Raw genomic sequence first — 23,624 nt, forward strand, 5'->3', positions numbered from 1 at the left:
TTGTTTGGTCGTCTCCCTGCCTGTGATCTGCAAAATGCCTTCCTGAAGCAAGGCAGCAGCAGATGGCAGCAGTGCCCGGAAGATGCGCTTTCCATCCACTTTCACACGGAGCTTGGCCCAGAGAACTCCTCACCCACGAGCACACCGTGTTCACACTGGCTGTTTTCTGGGACTTTTCATCATATTCCTTAATAGTTCCTATAACTCACATGGGTATGCCAGGTTTAATAGGATCATATCCCTCACCTTTCAGACAGGTTGCTGCTGACATATAGGAGTTGCCATAATGCTGAAAACAGCCTTTGGCCAATGGTTGTATCATAGGAAGGCAAAGCCCACTCAGTGATTAGCACTCTCACCAAGTTTAGTAAGAAATCCCACATTAGCCTTTCCGGCGGTGACGACCTACACACGAGAACATGCCTCTCGCAAAGGATCTCCTTCATCCCTCTCCAGAAGAGGAGAAGAGGAAACACAAGAAGAAACGCCTGGTGCAGAGCCCCAATTCCTACTTCATGGATGTGAAATGCCCAGGATGCTATAAAATCACCACGGTCTTCAGCCATGCACAAACGGTAGTTTTGTGTGTTGGCTGCTCCACTGTCCTCTGCCAGCCTACAGGAGGAAAAGCAAGGCTTACAGAAGGATGTTCTTTCAGGAGGAAGCAGCACTAAAAGCACTCTGAATCAAGATGAGTGGGAAACCATCTCAATAAACACATTTTGGATAAAAAAAAAAAAAAAAGAAATCCCACATTAACCAGAAAAAAAGGAATGAAAAGGATTAGAAAGTGATCAATAAACCTTAATTATTATTATCTTTGCCTATCAAATCTCAATTTTCCTATTTTAAGTCATTCATATTTTAAAATATCAGATGTTAAAGTATTAGGTTGGTGCAAAAGTAATTGCGGTTTTCGCCATTAATTTTAATAATAAATGGAAGATTTCAACTGACAGCAGAAAATCTATGTTCAAGATTATGATTAACTTGAATGCTTAGGAAATGTCACTTTCTTTTTTTTTTTTTTAGGGGGGTTGGGGGGATGGAGCCTTGCCCTGTTGCCCAGACTGGAGTGCAGTGGCTTGATCTCGGCTTGCTGCAACCTCCGCCTTCCGAGTTCAAGTGATTCTCCTGCCTCAGCCTCCCAAGTAGCGGGGACTACAGGTGCCTGCCATCATGCTTGGCTAATTTTTGTATTTTTGGAAGAGATGGGATTTCACCGTGTTAGCCAGGCTGGTCTCAAACTCCTGTCCTCAAATGATCCACTTGCCTCAGCCTCCCAAAGTGCTGAGATTATAGGCATAAGCTACCGCACCTGGCCAGAAACGTAACTTTCTAAGGCATAACATTCCCCACCTTCATATGTGTGAGTTTAGCTAATCCCAGGAAATGTTTTACAGTAATTGGAATGAGAATTATAATGGTTCTGGGACCTGGAGATGAGAAGGGCTGAGGCTTCCAGAGAGAGAGGGAAGAATACAGGGAAGACACAGTCCCTACCCTCAACTTGGTGATTGCTGAGGCAGTAATTAGGACACTTTTCCAAAGCAGACTAGCAGGGATTTCCTGGAGGGCTGGGCGGCCTCTCCATTTGTCAGTTTCTTTCATTCATCTGAAGGAAGGCTGTCGTAGCCTCATACATCTCTTCTTAAAACATGAATAATCAACTTCTGTTTAACACGGTAGGCTGCCCACCAGCGATTTTCTCATTCCTTCTGGAACCCTTTTAAAATGAGACTGACAAAATAAGGAACAAAGAGAAGAGAAAGAAGACACACTTGCATTCCTTCCTGTGCCCTGGAATGAGGTCTGGGGCCTGGGGCTGGAAAGCTGACCTGAGACCACGAGAACAGAAGCCCTCAGGATGGCCTACAAGAAAAAGTCTTGACGCTGTGGTGACAGGTGGGGCATTGCTTCAGTTCTGGACACAGCCCACCTCCATACTTTGTGCAGCATGAGGACACTAAATCTGCATGGGTTTAAGCCACTGCTACTGGCTTTCCTGGGACACACAGCTCAGCAGATTCCAAGCCATTAGAAAGTGTAGGAAGTGTGAGAGATGGCTGGGTGGATCACTGGTGGGGTGTGAGGAAGTTTGGGTGGCACTGGATGCAAAGTTAGTGAAGTTCTTCAAGGAAGAACAATCTTAGTTTGATAATATGTTTTTAACACCTCCCATTTGTTAAGCTGCCCTTTTTTTGGGGGGGACAGAGTCTTGCTCTGTCTCCCAGGCTGGAATGCAGTGGTGCAATCTCGACTCACTGCAACCTTCGCCTCCCAGGTTCAAGCGATTCTCGTGCCTCAGCCTCCCAAGTAGCTGGAATTACAGGTGGGGACCACCATGCCTGGCTAATTTTTGTAATTTTTAGTAGAGACAGGGTTTCACCATATTGGCCAGGCTGGTCTCAAACACCTGACCTCAGGTGATCCACCCACTTCAGCCTCCCAAAGTTCTGGGATTACAGGTATGAGCCACCGTGCCTGGCCAAAAAAGTTCTTGATTGTGGTTTCATGTGCATATACATTTGCCAAAAGTCATTGAACTGAATAATTAAAATGGATACATTTTATTGTATACAAATTATACTTCATAAGGATAAAAAATAAAAAATTGCTACCCAGGGGTGAAGAAAAGAAATGAAAAATAACTAATTAAAACACATTTATTTAAAAGAAATATTGTGTGAATAACCATTAAAGTGATCCTTGGATTTCACTAAGCGTCTCAAGTGGCCGAGGTGGAGAACAGGTTCAGTGAGGGGTTGAACAGATGCTGAGCTCAAAATCCTAGCTGTGCATCCAGGAGAGGCCTCGGGGCTGGAGCTGAGTGCTGCTGAGAACCTGGGCACAGACAGAAAGGAAATGAATGCAAAGACCTCACAGACTTGCTTTGGTCTACCCGGAAAAAAGTCATAATTTTTTTAGGAATTTGGGCCATTTGGCCATAGGGGTCATAGGTGAATACTCTGCATATGTTAACTCGTACTTTTCTTTCAAACATGCTGGAAAACATTCCATGGCTCCTTGCTGCCTTGAAAAGACGTTTGAATTCCCTCGTTTCTCTGGCTCCTGTCTTCCACAGGCTCATCTCTGCAGCCTGCCTCCAGCCAGACCCCAGAATTGCTTATAGTTCCCCAGTGAGTGACTCTCTCTGGCCCAGACGCTTCTGTCCATGCCGCTGTCTCTCCCATCCATACTGATTCTAACTAGAGCCCCTGTTGGCAAGGAAGGGGAGGGAAATGATTATTTTAGGGGAATCTGTCTGTGGGGAGTCTTTAGGGGAATCTGTCAGCTCTGCTAAGCAGCTCTCCAACATATCTCCCTTTACAAACCTCTGTGCAGGGGATATAAACATGTTTCTCCTAAAAAGCACAGGCACAGTGGCTCACACTTGTAATCCCAGCACCTTGGGGGGCTCAGGTGGGAGGATCACTTGAGCCCAGGAGTTCAAGACCAGCCTGGTGCATGCCTGTAGTCCCAGATACTCGCGCCCATCACGCCCAGCTAATTTTTGTGTTTTTAGTAGAGATGGGGTTTGCCATGCTGCCCAGGCTGGTCTTGAACTCCTGATCTCAAGCGATCCACCTGCCTCGGCCTCCCAAAGTGTTGGGATTACAGGTGTGAGCCTCTGCGCCCGGCCCTCTGGGGTTTTTGTGGAAACTTCCTGATGCCAGCCTTCCTTCCCCAGTCTTAAATGAGTCTTACAATCCATAATAAGAAAGGTGAGGGAATGGGAGGGAGCAAATGAAAAAAAGCACCAGAAAAAAAAAAGGAGAAAGGAGAGGGAAGATTAGAATCCTGCCTTGGGGCAGATGAAAGGAGGACAGGACAGAGAAATTCTGTTTTCTGAACAAAAGGCGGTCACAGGGCTCCGGGAGGTACCACCGAGTCCGGGAGCCACAGGGTACACAGCTGCACGGGGCTTGGAGAACATGGGCAGTCCCATCCCAGGCTCTCAGAGCTCAGGACAGCAGGGGAAAAGAGTCACCTGTGTCCACCTGAGTAATCCAGGAGGCGACCAAGGCTCCAGGTGAACTAAGGAAGGGAGTGTTTTTGTTTTGTTTGTTTGTTTGTTTGTTTGTTTGTTTGAGGCAGTGTTTCACTCTGTTGCCCAGGCTGGAGTGCAGTGGTACAATCACAGCCCACTGCAGCCTCTGGCCCCTGGGTTCAAGCAATTCTCCTGCCTCAGCCTTCCAAGTAGCGGGGATTATAGGCGCCCGCCACCGTGCCTGGCTAACTCATGTATTATATATGTAGTAGAGACGGGGTTTCACCATGTTGACCAGGATGGTCTCGATCTCTTGACCTCGTGATCCACCCGCCTCGGCCTCCCAAAGTGCTGGGATTACAGGCTTGAGCCACCGTGCCCGGCTTATTTTTATTTTTCTGAGACGGAGTCTCTCTCTGTGGCCCAGGCTGGAGTACAGTGGTATGATCTTAGCTCACTGCAACCTCTCCCTTCCAGGTTCAAGCGATTTTCTCCTACCTCAACCTCCTGAGTAGCTGGGACTCAGAGTGCCCAGGTGCCCAGAAGGCAGCGGTCTTGTTCATCAAGGTTGTGATTCTAAATGATGCATCTTTAAGCAGCCTAGATTCCCTGCCTTCCCTCTTTACTTCACACCACATCTTTCTACAGCCTCAGTCAAACCCTACCCTGGTTCCCTAAAGCTGTCTGAGCTTTCCTGTCTCTCAAGAAGCGGCCCCAGGGCACACGCCAGCATGAGAGTCCCAAAAGCTCCCATCTTGTAGCATAGCGACTATAGGGGCTTGGCCCTTTGACATTTTTCTCTCAAAACCAGTAGTTTTAAAAGTATTTTAAAAATCGTTAAACTCACAGCCATAAAAAAAGAACGAGATCATGTCTTTTGCAGGAACACGAATGGAGCTGGAGTCTATTATCCTTAACAAACTCACACAGGAACAGAAAAGCACATGCCGGGTCCTCTCACTTATAAGTGGGAGCTAAATTATGAGAGCTCAGGAACACAAAGAAGGGAACAGCAGACACTGGGTCTACTTGAGGGCGGAGTGGGGGAGGAGGGCGGAGCAGAAAAGGGAGCTATTAGGTACTGGGCTTATTACCTGGGTGTTGAAATAATCTGTACCACAAGGCCCTGTGACGTGAGCTCATCTATGTAACAAACCTTCACATGTACCCCCGAACCTAAAAAGTTTAAAACAACAAATAAAACATCACAAACTTAAAAAAAATCATTCAACTCTTTGGGATTCTGAGGAAAGTTTTACATCTATATGTACAAATGCACACACTTTCACATTTGTACAGATGTCTTGTGTGTGGTTTTAGGGTGTGGTTCATGAACCCCCCCAAAACCATAACCCCAGGTAAAGAAAATCTGGTGTACCAGCCTGGGCAATATAGCAAGATCCCATCTCTATAAAAAATTTAAAAATTAGCGAGGCCTGGTGGTGTGTGCCTGGGGTCCCAGCTACTCCAGAGGCTGAAGTGGGAGAATCACCTGAGCCCAGGGAGATCAAGGCTGCAGTAAGCTGTGATTGCACCTGTGCACTCCAGCCTGGCTGCCAGAGCAAGATCTGTCTCACACACACACACACGATTTTTAAAAAGTCTGGTATGGCTAACTGCAAAATACCACAAGTTAATCATCTTTCATCCTTTTCTCCTTTTTGGTTTTTTTTTTTTTTTTTTTTTTTTTTGAGTCAGAACCTCCCAGGCTGGAATGCAGTGGTGTAATCTCAGCTCACTGCAACCTCCGCCTCCCAGATTCCAGTAATTCTCCTGTCTCAGTCTCCCAGGTAGCTGGGATTACAGGCACTGGCCACCACACCTGGCTAATTTGTATTTTTGGTAGAGACAGGGTTTCATCATGTTGGCCAGGCTGATCTCAAACTCCTGACCTCAAGTGATCCACCCACCTCAGCCTCCCAAATTACTAGGATTATAGGCATGAGCCACTGGGGCCGGCCCTTTACCCTTTTCTCTACCCCTTAGGAAGCAGTGCCCCTGCCTCCAAAATTACCCCTCACCCCATTCATTGAAATCCATAGTCCCCCAGATTAAATATCCAACAATAGGAAATATATGAAGTTTTTTTTGTTGTTGTTGAGATGGAGTCTTGCTCTGTAGCCCAGGCTGGAGTGCAGTGATGCAGTCTTGGCTCGCTGCAAGCTCCGCCTCCCTGGTCCTGGTTCAAGCAATTCTCCTACTTTAGAAGTTTGATGTTTGGGATAGTGTCTGCTTTTTGTGTGTGTGTATATATTTCAATACGAGATTGTGTTGTGGTATGATTCGTGTCATGATAAGAAATCTCAATTCCCTCATTGCAGCCAACTCAGCCAGTTAGAATGAAAGCAACAGAATGGACACATTCCCATAGAGGGTACATAACGTTACGTAAACACCTACATCTGATTGGAATGAAATTTCCAAGTAGCTGGGATTACAGGCACGAGCCACCATGCCCAGCTAATTTTTGTATTTTTTAGTAGAAACGGGGTTTCACCATGTTGGCCAGTCTGGTCTTGAACTCCTGACCTAGTGATTCGCTCGCCTCAGCCTCCCAAAGTGCTGGGATTACAGGTGTGAGCCACCGCGCCCGGCCAAAGTGTATTTTCACCTAGCTATTTGAGATATGGAAAGTTATGCAGATTTACAATTGAGGATTAAGAGTAGCACAAAGGAACATTCTTACATGTAAAGGTCAGTGAGAAAACAAAAAACAAGACCATACTGTGCTTGAAACTGTGGTAGAATTATATGGGAATAAGAGCAAAAAAACCCTGAAAATCTGGGCTGGGCGCAGTTCCCAGCACTTTGGGAGGCCAAGGTGAGTGGATCACCTGAGGTCAGGAGTTTGAGACCAGCCTGGCCAACATGGCAAAAACCCATCTCTACTAAAAATACAAAAATTAGCCCGGCACAGTGATGGGCGCCTGTAATCCCAGCTACTCGGGAGGCTGAGGCAGGGAATTGCTTGAACCTGGGAGGTGGAGCTTGCAATGAGCAGAGAATGAGCCACTGCACTCTAGCCTGGGCGACAAGAATGAGACTCCATCTCAAAACAAACAAAACCCCTGAAAATTAATAGTTTGATGTTTGGAATAGTGTCTGCTTGTGTGTGTGTGTGTGTGTGTGTGTGTGTGTGTGTGTGTGTGTGTGTGTGTGTATACTCTAATACGAGATTGTGTTGTGGTGCGATTTGTGTCACGATAAGAAATTTCAATTCCCCCACGGCAGCCAACTCAGCCAGTTAGAATAAAAGCAGCAGAATGGACACATTCCCATAGAGCGTACATAACGTTATGTAAACACCTACATCTGATTGGAATGAAATTTCCAAACTGCAAAAGAACCTGAAGAGGGGCTTCATCTAAGCACCCAGAGCATCGCGGGCCTCGAACGTCTGTCCTGCAAAGTTGGACTCAGGGATTCTTAACGTGGTTTTCCAACTGGAAAAGGGGGAAATGGACTTAAACACTTTCCCAGTGTTCCTTCCAAGTTAGTGAACCCTCCTCTTGGCACAACTTGGCTTTGGAAGATGGCACTTGTTATTCACAGGCAAGGATGCTAAGGCGGGGGGCACCAGGGCCATCAGCCTGGGATGTAGAACCAGAAGAGCAGCCTTGTGCCCAGGGTGGGTGATGGGAAATGGCCGTGTCCCGATGCTGGGAAGGGCCTGGCACAGTCTGTGGACTTAAACCACCCCCTTCTCCAGGAAGATGAGCACGTGGGGTTCCCTTCCCAGAGGCTCCCCCTGGAGCCTGCCTGCAGCTGCGGAAGCAGCCCCAGGCGCCCGCAGGGGCCCAGGTGAAGAAGGCGGCAGGCGGGGAGCACAAGGCCATAAACCACAGGGGAACAGGCGGCCTTTCTGTCTGGGCTTTGGCTCAGGCCGGAGGGAGGGGATAGGCTGTGCCCACCTCGCTCCCCACGGCCCTCTGGCGTTCTGCAGGGCGGCCGCACCGATCCCTGCAACAAGAGGGCTTTGTGTGCTTTGGTTTTGGCAGGTTGACCCGGCAGGGATTTCTTTCCTTTTTTAAAATCTTCTTTCTTTCTCTTCTGTACTTGTCTCTCTCTTTCTGCTCAGACCTGCTGCTTCAGGCCTCCGACGCACCAGCTCCCCTGGTCTGGCTCCCAGCTTGCGGGCAGCAGCGGCGGGAGGGCCACAGGCGGGGAAGGGCCGCGCCTGGCTTCCAGGGGCTGGTTTTGGTCCCTGCGCTGCCATTGCTCACTGTGCATGAGCCAGTTCTCCTCTCTGGGTCTCATTTTTCTCCTCTGTAGAAGGGAATAAGCGTCCCTCATGGGCCCACGTGAGCCTGGAGAGGGGACACACGTGGGGCCGGCAGGTTAGAAGTTGACGCCCATCACCGCGCCCACTCTTCCAACTCTTGGCTTGGCTACAACACGTACAGTATTTCTTTCTCTGTTACTCTTCAAAGCTTGCTGGAAAAGTACCTTGTTTGAAGGCTGTCAGTGAGTTTGTTCTCTCTCTCTCTCTCTCTCTCTCTCTCTCTCTCTCTCTGTGTGTGTGTGTGTGTGTGTGTGTGTGTGTGTGTGTGTAATAATTTGGACCAAGACACCTGTTAAGTCACTGAATCCTCACAGCATCTATGAAATGTATTTCTCATTTAGTCAAGAATATCCCGCTGGGTGCGGTGGCTCATGCCTGTAATCCCAGCACTTTGGGAGGCCCAGGCAGGCAGATCACAAGGTCAGGAGTTAGAGACCAGCCTGACCAACATGGTGAAACCCCGTCTCTACTAAAACTACAAAAATTAGCTGGACATGGTGGCGCGTACCTCTAACCCCAGCTACTCAGGCTGAGGCAGGAGAATAGCTTGAACCTGGGAAGGCGGAGGTTGCAGTGAGCCGAGACTGCCACTGCACTCCAGCCTGCCAACAGAGCAAGACTCTGTCTCAAAAAAAGAAAAAAAAAGACTACCCATGAGGTGGGAGGAAGTGGGGGGTGTTTAATGGGTACAAAATATAGATGCAAAGAGTAAGATCTAGTATTTGACTGCACAGCAGGGTTGTCAGGTAAAGTCTGAAGTCCTGCAACCCCCAACCCCATCATCCCCTTCCCCCAACTAAAAGTGGCTGGGTGCTGTGGCTCATGCCTGTAATCCCAGCACTTTGGGAAGCCAAGGTGGGTGTATCACAAGGTTAGGAGATCAAGACCATCCTGGCTACCATGGTAAAACCTCGTCTCTACTGAAAATACAAAAAAGATTAGCTAGGTGCCACTGCACTCCAGGCTGGGCAACAGAGCAAGACTCTGTCTCAAAAAAAAAAAAAAAAAAAAAAAAAGAAAAGAAAATAACTAAAAGTATAATTGGCTTGTTTGTAACATAAAGGATAAATGTTTGAGATGGTGGATACCCTGTTTACCCTGGTGTAATTATTATGCTGTGTATGCCTGTAACAAGATATCTCGGCTGGGCACAGTGGCTCATACTTGTAATCCCAACACTTTGGGAGGCCAAGGCAGGCAGATCACTGGCATTAGGAGTTCGAGACCAGCCTGATCAACACAGCAAAAACCCGTCTCTACTAAAAATACAAAAAAAATTATCCAGGTGCCACAGCACTCCAGTGAGGGTGACAGAGCGAGACTCTGTCTCAAAAAAAACTAAAAGTATAATTGGTTTGTTTGTAACATAAAGGATAAATGTTTGAGGTGGTGGATACCCTGTTTACTCTGGTGTCATTATTATGCAGTGTATGCCTGTAACAAGACAATCAGCCGGGCACAGTGGCTCACGCCTGTAATCCCAACACTTTGGGAGGATGAGGCAGGCGGATCATCTGATGTCAGGAGTTCAAGACCAGCCTGGTCAACATGGCAAAACCTTTCTCTACTAAAAATACAAAAAATTAGCCAGGTGTAGTGCTAGGCGCCCGTAATCCCAGCTACTCAGAGGCTGAGGCAGGATAATTGCTTGAACCCAAGAGGCAGAGATTGCAGTGAGCCAAGATCATGCCCCTGCACTCCAGCCTGGACAACAAGAGTGAAACTCTGTCTCAAAAAAAAAAAAATGTACCACATAAATATATACACAGAGTATACAGTAATTTATGCACCCACAAAAGTTACAAATTAAAAAAAAGAGTCTCCATTGAATCTTCCTGCTGTGCACAGGAAGCCTCAGGCACGTGGCCTCACCCCTCCCTGGGTTGTTCTGTTTCTTACTCTCCTGGAGGAGGGAAATGGCTATGACACATCGTTCCAAGGAGAGAAACGCTAAAGCAGGAATGTTGCCAGATCAGCTCTCTACCACTTGGTGAAGTGACTATTTGTGGCCTTACAGAGACCATGGCTCCTGCTACAGGAGCCCCTCTATCCTCCTCACCTCCTCGTCTTCTTCGAACCAGCCTGCCAATGATGAGCACATCCTGCAGAGCCTGAGACCAGCATAGGCCAGTGGCATGGATTTCCTATCAGCAACTGACAGCCAAAAATTGCGAATGTTCTTTGCTTAGAAACATTCTTGGCTGGGCACGGTGGCTCAGGCCTATGACCCCAGCACTTCGGGAGCTGAGGAGGGCGTAATCTCAGCTACTCGGGAGGCTGGGGCAGGAGAATCACTTGAACTCAGTAGGTGAAGGTGAAGTGAGCTGAGATTGCGCCACTGTACTCCAGCCGGGGTGACATAGCAACTCTATCTCCAAATAACAATAATAATAATATACATATTATAGGCTTGCCACAGTGGCTCATGTCTGTAATTCCAGCACTTTGGGAGTCTGAGATGGAAGGATCGCTTGAGGCTAGGAGTTTGAGACAAGGCTGGTCAACATAGAGAGACTCCAGCTCTTTTTCTCTTTTTTTTTTTTGAGATAGAGTCACACTCTATTGCCCAGGCTGGAGTGCAGTGGCACGATCTTGGCTCACCGCAACCTCTGCCGCCCAGGTTCAAGCGATTCTCCTGCCTCAGCCTCCCGAGTAGGTGGGATTACAGACGCCTGCCACCGTGCCCAGCTAATTTTTGTTATTTTTAGTAGAAACGGGATTTCACCATCTTGGCCAGGCTGGTCTTGAACTTCTGACCTTGTGATCTACCCGCTGGGGCCTCCTAAAGTGCTGGGATTACAGGTGTGAGCCACTGCGCCCTGCCAACTCCAGCTCTTAAAAAGAAAAAGAAAAAAAGAAAAGATTATATATTTATTATATACCATAAAATGCTACATTAAAAAGATATTTTAAAATTCCTTAATTCCCAATTTTATCCTACCTTCTGTATGTTGTTTTGAAGAAAACATTTTTTTCAATGTGATTTTACAGCATATCTTGGTGTTACTTTGTGGTTCTTTAAAGAGAAACACAGTAGCAGGAAAATCACATTATTTGCTAGGCTACTTGAGGACAGAGGTTGTTTCTCTTCTGTATTCCTTGCCAGAGTGCTTGCCAATGGCGGTGGACAGTAAATATTTATTGACAATCTTCTTGTGAAAGTGCCTGGTGTTTTGCTTCCATGTAAAGGATAGAAAGGGGTGGAGAACCCAAGTGTTAGGACCTGGATACCTGGAATCCTTTTTGAATACAGATTCTTAGGGATTAAAACATGTGCATTTGAATCAAACAAGTCACTGGGTACAATTATTTATATTGTTAAATAACACACAAATGTATAGATACAAAATCAGATAGTCATTTTTTTTAATCATAGTGTTCAATAACTAGTAGTTTGAGAACTCATCAAAATGGTCAAGGTCACTACCAATCCTCAGTCCTGGTGAGTTTCATCAAAATTCCTAGCAGCTTGGAATCTTTAAAAGGTTGGGTACAGCAACTCGAAGGTAAAGAGATGGAGCATCTTCTGGTGTTCATGTGATTCCTGAAGTCAACCTAGATGCTGCTTAAAGCTGATAACAGGGGTCTTTGTTTTTATTTATTGTATTTTATTTTTATTTTTTATGGTTTTGTTTTGTTTTGAGACGGAGCCTTGCTCTGTTGCCCAGGCTGAAGTACAGTGGCACGATCTCAGCTGACTGCAACCTCTGCCTCCCAGCTTCAAGTGACTCTCCTGCCTCAGCCTCCCAAGTAGCTGGGATTACAGATATGCACCACCATACCTGGCTAATTTTTTATATTTTTAGTAGAGAGAGGGTTTTACCATGTTGACCAGGCTGGTCTTGAACTCCTGACTTCAAGTGATTCACCCACCTTGGCCTCCCAAAGTGCTGGGATTATAGGCATGAGCCTCCACACCCAGCCTAATTTTATGTATTTTAAAATTTATTTTTATTTTTATTTTTTGAGATGGAGTTTAGCTGTGTCACCCAGGCTGGAGTGCAGTGGTGTGATCTTGGCTTACTGCAACCTCCGCCTATCGAGTAGCTGAGACTACAGGTACATGCCACCATGTCCAGCTAATTTATGTTTTTAGTAGAGATGGGATTTCACCATCTTGGCCTGGCTGGTCTCAAACTCCTGACTTCAGGTGATCCATCCGCCTCGGCCTATGTCCTTGCTTTCTTTTTTTGAGTTGGAGTCTCACTCTGTTGCCCAGGCTGGAGTGCAGTGGTGCAATCTCGGGGGTCACTGTAAACTCCCAGGTGCAAATGATTCTCCTGCTTCAGCCTCCCTAGTAGCTGGGACTACAGGCACCCACCACCACACCCAGCTAATTTTTGTATTTTTAGTAGAAATGGGGCTTCACCATGTTGGCCAGTCTGGCCTTGAACTCCTGACCTCAGGTGATCCTCCCACCTCGGCTGCCCAAAGTGCTAGGATTATAGGCATGAGCCACCACCCTGGCCTGGGTCCTTGTTTTTAAAACAAGCATCTCCTATGTGCAAGACACTGAGGTGAATGAAACAAATACAATTGCATACCCACCACTAAAGAAGTTATTATCTACTTGGGGATATAAGACACATTTGCAAATTATTAGGAAACAACAAAGGATATGCTAAATGGCAATATACAAAAAAGGGATAAACAAGGCTCCTTTGCAGTTTCCAGAACAGAGGAGCAGACCCAAGGGAGGGATCCAGTCCCATGAAACCGCACAACAGCAAGGACCTGCCTATTGGTGAGAGCCAGAAGGGGTGGGCTCAGCTGAACAACCTCACAAGCAGAAGAAGAAAGTCAGACGGGGAGGCTTAGCAGTCAAGGAACCCTCTAAAATAACTCAGTAGTTCTTCTGAGGTCTCTGGCAGGGTAACAAAGGTGGTGGCTACCATAAGGGCCTCTTCTCAGAAAAGCAAGCCTTCAAATCTGGCGTGAGCTCTGATCATATTGCCCTTGGGCACAGCAGCAGCAGATTAGCTGAAAGACTGGAAAATTCTAGTCTGATATATTACTAACTAAAAAAAAGTCAGGCTTTACACGAATACCAAAATCTTAATTTGCTCCTTTGAGGTTGTACGTTTTCTAGATTTGGCCAAAAACAGTTGCTGCTCTGATTAATTTTTCCTTCTCTTACAGGAGAATGTATAAACAAACAATATCAATGTCACATTTCACCCTTTTTCCAAACCCATCCATTTGAAATATTATCTGAGTAGAGGTGAAATTTTATTACAGTGAATAAGGAACTGTTTTGTTACTGTCTTGAACTTATTATTGTATGAGATATATAACTAGAAAACAAAGTGAACAAACACAGAAGCAAGTTCATTCTGTAGTAAAGTGCGAAGTCCCAGAAGCCAGACTGCCTGGATTAGAATCCTCTTGTGCTACTTGATGTGTGCCCGTGGGCCACTCCTCTCTCTACCTCAGTTTCCTCAGCTATAAAACAAGGATAATGGCACCTACCACATAGAGTTATCATCAGTAGGAAGTGTTATATGTTTGTTAGATGCTAAATAAATAAACATAGTACAATGCATTCATTGAGTAATTGGTACATTAAATATCCAAAGTAAATACTCTTTGGGCCGGGCGCTGTGGCTCATGCCTGTAATCCCAGCACTTTGGGAGGCCGAGGCGGGTGGATCACAAGGTCAAGAGATCGAGACCATCCTGGTCAACATGGTGAAACCCCGTCTCTACTAAAAATACAAAAAATTAGCTGGGCATGGTGGCGCGTGCCTGTAGTCCCAGCTACTCAGGAGGCTGAGGCTGCGGTGAGCCAAGATCGCGCCATTGCACTCCAGCCTGGGTAACAAGAGCGAAACTGCATCTCAAAAAAAAAAAAAAAGTAAATACTCTTTTACCCCTTTCAAAATAATCACTTGGAAGAATCATTCCAAGGATGTAGCCATTGATGAAAATGTATTCAAAATCTTGGGAGACAAAGCTAACCAGGCAGTGTGCGCCTGTAGTCCCAACACTCTGGAGGTTGATGTGGGAAGATCACTTGTACACAGAAGTTTGAGGTGCAGGGAGCCAAGATCGCATCACTGCACTCCAGCCTGGGCGACAGAATGAGACCTTGTTTCAAGATAAAGCAAAACAAAAATTTGGAGCCCAAGGCAGGAGGATCACTTGAGGGCAGAATTTTGAGATCCATATATATCTTTGAGATGGAGTCTCGCTCTGTCGCCCAGGCTGAAGTGCAGTGGTGTGATCTCAGCTCACTGCAACCTCCACCTCCCGTGTTCAATCAATTTTCCTGCCTCAGCGTCCTGAGTAGCTGGGACTACAGGCATTTGCCACCATGCCCGGCTAATATTTGTATTTTTAGTAAAGACAGGGTTTTACCTTGTTGGCCAGACTGGTCTCAAACTCCTGACCTCATGATCCACCCACCTTGGCCTCCCAAAGTGCTGGGATTACAGGCGTGAGCCACCACACCTGCTCACAAAAATATTTTTATTTTCCTTTTTATCTCCAGATACTTCACGGATGGGTTCAATTTTTTTTTTTTTTTTTTTTTTTTGAGGTGGAGTCTCACTCTGTTGCCCAGGCTGGAGTACAGTGGTGCGATTTTGGCTCACCGAAACCTCTGCCTCCTGGGTTCAAGTGATTCTTCTGCCTCAGCCTCCCAAGCAGCTGAGACTACAGGCATGCGCCACCATGCCTGGCTAATTTTTGTATTTTTAGTAGGATGGAGTTTCGTCATATTGGCCAGGCTGGTCGTGAACTCCTGACCTCGTGATCCATCTGCCTTCACCTCCCAAAGTGCTGGGATTATAGGTGTAAGCCACTGTGGCCGGTCTCAAAAATATTTTTTAAAAATCAGCCAGTCATGGTGGTACGTGCCTGCAGTCCCAGTGACTTGGAAGGCTGAGGTGGGAGGATCACTTGAGACCAGGAGTTTGAGGCTGCAGTGAGCCACGATCACATGCCACTGCACTCCAGCCTGGGTGACAGAGCGAGATCCCAACTCAAAGATAAATAAAATAATACATAAATAAAACCAAGTGAGTTTGTCATCAGAAGCTGTGGAATACTCTTTTTGGTATCTCTGTGGCAGCAAATTTTCCTCTTTTGAAGGTAGATATGCTTTTTAAAACAGTCCAAAGTCCACCAAAAATTCAAGGCTGTTGAATATGATAAGAACACACTGGGAAGCACTGTCTTGGCAGAAATGAAGTGATGTAAAATAATACAGCCCATTTTCTTGCATGGGTCACACTTCAAACTGAAGGAGACTTTCAAAACAGTAGAGTTCCAGATATGCGTCAGCAGTGGCAACGCTTCTTGGTAACGTACACGTATGAGTTATTGATGGCTGTGTAACGAACAAACCCAACACTTTACAACAAACCTTGATTTCTTCACACTAGCTGTGGGTCAGGAATCTGGCCACAGTTAGCTGGGTGCTCAGGCTCAGGGCCTCCCACAGGCTTGAAATGAAGGTGTGGTCCAGGGTTGCGGGCATCATAAGGCTCAGCTGGGGAGACATCCGGCTGCAAGGACTCTCAGCGCTATTGACAGGCTCAGGGCCTCCCTGGCTGTTGACTGCACATACAGCTCCTTGCCTCTGCATGGGGCTGTTCGGTACATGGCAGCTGGCTTTTCCCAGGAAAGGAGAGAGACGTTTTACTTACGTCTTATTCTATTCCTTAGAAATGAGTCAATAAGTTCAGATTACACTCAAGGAGAGGGAATTACAAATTACAGTTACACTCAAGGGCACAAAAAATGAGTGCCAGGAGGCCGGATCCTTGCATAAGTCCCTGAAATGCCAAGGTTGATAACATTCATTTCAATGAGATCTCTTTCTCTCTATGGTTGCTTTTACATTTTTCATGTTCTGTAAGGATGCTACTTTTTTTCCTTATATATAATATATATATTTTCATATTATATATATTTATATATTACATGTGTTTCTTCATATATACATATACATATTTTTTGACATGGAGTCTCACTCTGTCACCTAGGCTGGAGTGCAGTGGTGCCATCTTGGCTCACTGCAACCGCCTCCCCCCAGGTTCAAGCCATTCTTCTGCCTCAGCCTTGCAAGTATCTGGGATTACAGGCATGCACCACCACGCCTGGCTAACTTTTGTATTTTTAGTAGAGACCAGGGTTTTACCATGTTGGCCAGGCTGGTCTCAAACTCCTGACCTCAGATGATCCGCCCACCTCAGCCTCCCAAAGTGCTGGGATTAAAGGCATGAGCCACCCACCCAGCCGATATATATTTTTTTTTGTAAAAAAAAAAAGTTTCACACTAAAACCTGATCTTACTCATTGTCACTCTTGGGTATGAGTCATAGGTTGAAATTACATACGCAAAAGCTAAATTCTGGTCCACTTCCTTCACAGTGGACCTCATTTCTGATTATTTTGTCACCTGAAATGGATATTGAAGTGCCTATCGAGTTTAGCACATTGAACAAGATTCCGGTATTCTACTTTATAGACCACCAGTGGGGGCTTTGTATCTCAAGGATTTTAAATTCAGGACTCAAGCATTAACAGTTCAAGAAGGCTGACAGGGCCGGGCGCCATGGCTCACGCCTATAATCCCAGCACTTTGGGAGGCCGAGGTGGGTGGATCATGAGGTCAAGAGATCAAGACCATCCTGGTCAACAAGGTGAGACCCCGTCTCTACTAAAAATACAAAAATTAGCTGGGCATGGTGACACATGCCTGTAGTCCCAGCTACTCGGGAGGCTGAGGCAGGAGAATTGCTTGAACCCAGGAGGCGGAGGTTGCGGTGAGCCGAGATCGTGCCACTGCACTCCAGTCTAGGTAACAACAGCAAAACTCCGTCTCAAAAAAAAAAAAAAAAAAAGAAGACTGGCAGACACAAGGTGCCAGTTTTCAGCAAGCTGTCAACAGCTTGTGAATGCTCCTCAGCTGGGAATGGTCTTTAGTAACAAATGATGTCCTTTCCTTCTATCAAGATTTAGTAATGATAGTGCCCTTTTGTCATTTTTTTTCAAGGTTTTTTTTTTTTTTTTTGAGAAAATTTACAATAGACGTGCATATTTTTCAACAATGCAGCCAAGTTTATTTGCTAATGAAGAAAGGCCGTGTGTTGGACTTTTCCGATTGAATCTGAGTGTCAACTCTAACCAACCGCTGGCTGACTACTGCAGACAGAAAGGCTGGATGAACACCAGCCAGGAAGCCTTGCCAGGGAGGTGATACTGATGAACACCTCCTTTCTTACCTGGTTATAAATTGGATATTGATCTGAATCTGTGAACCTATACCTTCTTTAAAAATTTTTTTGTTTTTCTTATTTTCCTCTAGCTCTCAGATTTGAAAACCTATATATTTTATATGTGAAACAAATGAACAAGCTTATACAAAAAATGTACATTATCTACTCATTCACAGACACCTACACAATTACTGAATTTATAGCAACAAACTTTTAATATCATTTTTTATTTTTGAGAGTTTAGCCATGTTGCCCAGGCTGGTCTCGAACTCCTGGAGTCAAGTGCCCAACTCGCCCTCCAAAAGTTCTGGGATTACAGGCGTGAGCCACCACACCCAGCCCATACATTGCTATTTAATTTAAAATTAACAGGCTGGGCGTGCCGGCTCACGCCTGTAATCCCAGCACTTTGGGAGGCGGGCAGATCGTGAGGTCAGTGGTTTCAGACCAACCTGACCAACATGGTGAAACCTCGTCTCTACCAAAAATACAAAAATTAGCGTGTGGTCGCCTGTAATCCCAGCTAGTCGGGAGCCTGAGACCAGTAGATTGCTTGAACCCAGGAGGCGGAGGTTGCAGCGAGCCGAGATTGCGCCATTGCTCTCCAGCTCTGGGTGACAGAACCAAGAGTCCCTCTCTGGGAAAATAAAATAAAAAATTTATGTGTATCTGCACACACACACACACACACACACACACACACACAGAAAATTAACCTTGATTATAAGGTTTACTAAAAACCAAATACATTCTTTATTACATTCAAAGGTAATTAAAACAAAATTATTCCTTTCTGTAAATTTTCTTCGCAGGCATTTTGAAGGTTAATACCTCAATGCTGCTTGGGAAAATCTTACTAAAGTTTATAACCAAGTAGGCTTCCTTGAAAATCTTTCATTTAAATCAACTAAAAGTTACTCTGATACGCCTTGTCTTTCTTTCAAACAGTCAACTAAAAGTCACTTTCATATTCATTTTGACTAATTTATGTAAACGCCGTCAACTATTTGGATTGATTTATGTAAATAGTGTCAACTATTATTCTTAGTGCAAAAGACGAAGCTAGTCAAGCGTGGTTGTGGGGGGAGACAATGTTAAATCAGCTTAACAATAACCCACAACACTCGGACCAACTACATTGTACTCTGAATCTCTTATTATTTATAGTGCCTACAAGAAGTCTTTTCTAGGTAAGGAGACTTTTCAAGGCCTGTGCCATGATCACAAAAAGTAAAATGTGTAAAACTTCCTGATTAAACAGGATGAAAAGAAAACAAAAATACTCTATCTTAAGAGAGTTTGTAAGAATTATGTTAATCACCAAGGTTTTTCTGCATTTTATTTTTACAAATGCATTGTGGGTAGTGCCTAGTTAAATATGAAAGTAAACCCGGCGGGTGGTTCGCAGCCACGCGGTCTCTGCAGAGTTGCACTTTAGTCTGGGTGAACATCCTCGCCAGGGATGGGAGCCCACGACCTGCTGGACCAGGGCCGGGCTGCGGGTCAATAATCCAGGAAATCGAGTCGCACGTGCCTGTGGCGGAAGTGCGGCAGCTAGTCCTGTACCTTTCGTGTCAGTTTCAGGGCTGAGTGGCAGCGTCTGGATTTAGCGGACGCGGAGGGTTCAGAGTGGGGCTCCGGGGAGGGAGAGGGCGCCGGCCTGCCTGTCCCTCTCCGGGGATTTGCAGGTGCCACCTGTCGGCTTTGTTTTATCATCAGGAGACCCTCACCCCAGAAATCCCGATCGTCTACACCCGGGTCTCTACTGATTAGAGATTGAGAGTGAGTCAACAGGAGTCCAACACGTGGCCGCAATAAGACTATCCTCTTCCCCATAAAACTTGTAGATACAACTCAGTAACACCCGTGTGTGCTAAATTCTGGGAGTTCTTCGGCTGTTTAAATCACCCATGAATTACTCGTATTTTCTCAACCCACCAGGAGCCTGGCACATTTCTTTTCAATAATTGGGAAAGTGCAAGCCATTGGTGACCCCTAGAAGTTTTAAATGTTTATAATGAAAGTCTAAGGACAGAGGAGATTGCCCACACTAAAGTATTTTGCACATTAAAAATGCCAGCAAAAACATGAACTTATGTTCCTTCAGAGAGAAGATTTTGTCTGAGGAGGTAGGCTGAGCCTTGTGTTTTATACGTCATATGAATTACGCTCTGAAATTAAAATGTGAAATAGATTCCATAATTAAGCCCTTTGGAAATCAGCCTCATCCAAATTATTTCTAAGGATATTTTTGCCTTTTTTGGTTTATTAAAAGCTTCCTTTTGGGGAAACTTGTATAGAATTTCTGCACTTTTTCAAAATAAAGCATTTTATTCAAAATATTTCTTAGGGTTTTCCTAGAACTTACTGTTCTTTCTTCCTGTAAAGACAAACCTAGGAAATTGTTCAGAAAAAGGCCCAAGGTGATTTCCTAATTGCCTATTGTGATTAGTAAGAAAAATGGATGCTGGGGATTTCGGGGTTGAGTTGATAATTTCAGGAAAATGAAGAAAACCTCAAATTTAAGATATTAAAATATTTTAAAATTGTCCTAGAGAAAATGATGGTACTAAAAGTTTAGAAATTTCTAAAGATTAAGATAGCTGACAGTGATTTGAAAAATACATTTAATCTAGGAAAGGCAGATATTAGGAATGTTGTCAAATGCTCTTTTAGAGGTGGATAATTGCTGTAGTGACACTTATAATTTGGGGATTTTGTCTTACGATGAAGGTGGCAATTACGTAATAGTAATCATTCTAGCTTGTATAAACTACACTTTTTATATTATTTCATTATATTAGTGTTATATTTTTCTTTAGAATTCATAGAATACATTAGCTTTTTATCCCCCTTTGTAATGCTTACTTAACCTAGAGATCAGAATATGCCATGCCAAAATATGACTTTGTCATCAGGATTATTTTGAGCTGAAGGCAATTGAGAATGAAGATATAGAAAGAAACTTTCTCAGAGCTTCCCTTATCTGACTAAAAGCAGTGATTTCTGAGAAAGGAGGCTGCCATAAATTCCCCCTTGGGTTAGGTCTACTCATAAATGCATTCCTCAGGGCAGCTTTATGGCCCTGAAGGAGACAAGCCATACCTGTCTAGACAAACAGCCTCACAAACGTTCTTATCTCTTGTTTATTCTCCTGAAAACCCACATTTGTCTTTACTAAGGAAGCCCATTTGTTTTTCCCACGTAGCCTTTCTCTCCAGTCTTTTTCCTCAACTCAGTTAGGTAGATAAGCCCCAAATGCTAACCACCCCTTTGAGTCACTCATCACTGAGCACTCCTGTGTGTATGTGCATTATACACCTAAATAAACTGCTTTTTTCCTTTTGTCAAAGATAACCTGTCTTTTGCAGCTTAATTTGCAAGCGCCCAGTTATTGAACATGAGAGAGTAGAGGAAAAACTTTTTCCCATCCCTACAGGCCTAAAGGAAACTACATGAAATATGAGAACAAGTACTGATTAAAAAGGTTAAGGGGGTATGTGAGGGGAGGGGAGTTTTGTTGCCCAGGCTGGTCTCGAACTCCTGAGTTCAAGGGATCTGTCTGCCTTGGCCTCCCAAAGTGCTGGGATTACAGGCATGGGCTACCTCACCCCACCTCTTTAATGTTTTATTGGGACGTACCTCCATGCGAAGCATTGTGCTAAGATCTTCACCAGTATTATTTCATTTCATCCTCAAAACAGCCTATCAGGTAGTTAAATCAGATGAAGTAAAAATCTTCCCAGCTTATGCCTATTATGGACATGGCGGCTCACACCTATAATTCCAGCACTTTGGGAGGCCAAGGCAGGAGAATCACTTGAAGCCAGGAGCTGGAGACCAGCCTGGGCAACATAGGGAGACACTCCTATCAACCAAAAAAATAAATAAATAAACAATATTAGCTGAGTGTGCTGGTGCATGCCTGTGTGTGCCTTTGGCCTCAGCTACTTGGGAGGCTGAGGTGAAAGGATGCCTATGCCCAGGAGGCCGAGGCCGTGGTCAGTCACGATTGTGCCACTGCATGCCAGCCTGGGTAATGGAGTGAGAACCCTTTCTCAAAAATAAAAAATAAAAATAAAAACAAATATCAGGGCCGGGCGCGGTGGCTCACGCCTGTAATCCCAGCACTTTGGGAGGTCGAGGCGGGTGGATCACGAGGTCAAGAGATCGAGACCATCCTGGTCAACATGGTGAAACCCCGTCTCTACTAAAAATACAAAAAATTAGCTGGGCATGGTGGCACGTGCCTGTAATCCCAGCTACTCAGGAGGCTGAGGCAGGAGAATTGCCTGAACCCAGGAGGCGGAGGTTGCAGTGAGCCGAGATCGTGCCATTGCACTCCAGCCTGGGTAACAAGACTGAAACTCTGTCTCAAAAAAAAAAAAAAAAAAACCAAATATCTTCCTCTAGGACCACAGCTGTAAAGGGTGGAGCAGTTTCCCTCTCAGCTTAAAAGGCTAAATGCTGATGTGCATACATGCTAGTGCTTGGCCCATGGGTCTTTCTCTACTTCAGAGATATGATTGTAGGAGTCAAAGGTACCTAATCTAATGCCTGGCATATAGCACCTATGCTCACTAAGGTTCATTTGAATTTATTTATACTTATTTATTTATTGAGATGGAGTCTCGCTCTGTCACCCATCCTGGAGTGCAGTGGCACAATCCCAGCCCAATGCAACCTCCGCCTCCTGGGTTCAAGTGATTCTCCTGTCTCAGCCCCCCGAGTAGCTGGGATTACAGGCACGTGCCACCATGCGTGGCTAATTTTTGCATTTTTAGTACAGACGGGATTTCTCCATGTTGGCCAGGCTGGTCTTGAACTCCTGACCTCAGGTGATCCTTCCACCTCAGCCTCCCAAAGTGCTGGGATTACAGGCGTGAGCCACCGTACCCATGGCCCATTTGAATTTATTAAGTAATGACTGGCTGGGCACGGTGGCTCACACCTGTAATCCCAGCACTTTGGGAGGCTGAGGCAGGCGGATCCTGAGGTCAGGGGTTCAAGACCAGCCTGGTCAACATGGAGAAATCCCGTCTGTACTAAAAATGCAAAAAAATTACCTGGGTATGGTGGTGCATGCCTGTAATCCCAGCTACTCTGGAGGCTGAGACAGGAGAATCACTTGAACCCAGGAGGAGGAGGTTGCAGTGGGCTGAGATCACGCCACTGCATTCCAGCCTGGGCAACAGACTGAGACTCCATCTCAAAAATAAATAGATAAATAAAGAGAAGTAATGACCATTGAATTGGATTCTTCTGAATTTTAGTTTTAAAACTGCCCGGCACTGCAGCTGTGTCCTCTTTTCATCTCCTGTTATCCGAAGCAGTTATGCTAGTAATACCTTCTTTTTCTTTTGGCTGTTTAGTTGAATATAACCAGCTTTGTTCACATAGCTTGAGAAAGACCTACAGTCAGCACTCCGTTTCTGTATCCTTGGGTTCTGCATTCATGGGTTCTTTTGTATTATTATTTTGAGACAGAGTCTTGCTTCATCCCCCAGGCTGGAGTGCAGTGGTGTAGTCATGGTCCATTGCAGCCTTGACTGCCTGGGCTGAAGCCATCCTCCCACCTCAGCCTCCTGAGAAGCTGGGACTACACCCAGAAGGTGGCACACACCACCATGCCCAGCTAATTTTTTTTTTTTTTTTTTTTGAGACTGAGTCTCGCTCTATTGCCCAGGCTGGAGTGCAGTAGCACAACCTTGGCTCACTGCAATCTTCACCTCCCAGGTCCAAGTGATTCTCATGCCTCAGCCTCCTGAGTAGCTGGGATTACAGGTACCCACCACCACGCCCAGCTAATTTTTGTATTTTTAATAGAGATGGGGTTTTACCATATTGAGCAGGCTGGTCTCAAACTCCTGACCTCAAGTGTCTGCCCTCCTCGGCCTTCCAAAGTGTGGGGATTACAGGTGTAAACTACTGTGCCTGGCCTAATTTTTGTTTTTTTTTTTTGTAGAGATGGGGTTTTGCCATGTTGCCCAGGCTGGTCTCCAGCTCCTGAGTTCAAGCAATTTGCTCATCTTGGTCTCCCAAAGTGCTGGGATTACAGGTGTGAGCCACTGTACCCAGGCTTTTTTTTTTTTTTTTTTTGAGACAGGGGTTTCCTTATGTTGCACAG

The 23,624-nt window shown here is 45.4% G+C and overlaps 1 protein-coding gene across 1 annotated transcript; it reads left to right on the forward strand.

Annotated features, from left to right (window-relative positions):
• Positions 1-380: 380 nt before the first annotated feature.
• LOC116527912 (40S ribosomal protein S27) lies at positions 381-744 on the forward strand. Its single transcript, XM_032245121.1, has one exon. It carries the CDS (start codon positions 420-422, stop codon positions 672-674), a length of 255 nt encoding a protein of 84 aa, XP_032101012.1. The 5' UTR covers positions 381-419; the 3' UTR covers positions 675-744.
• The last annotated feature ends 22,880 nt before the right edge of the window (positions 745-23,624 follow it).

This window comes from Sapajus apella, unplaced genomic scaffold, assembly GCF_009761245.1.
Source record: "Sapajus apella isolate SASKATOON/1434 unplaced genomic scaffold, GSC_monkey_1.0 scaffold56, whole genome shotgun sequence".
In the NCBI taxonomy this organism is placed as follows: Eukaryota; Metazoa; Chordata; class Mammalia; order Primates; family Cebidae; genus Sapajus; species Sapajus apella.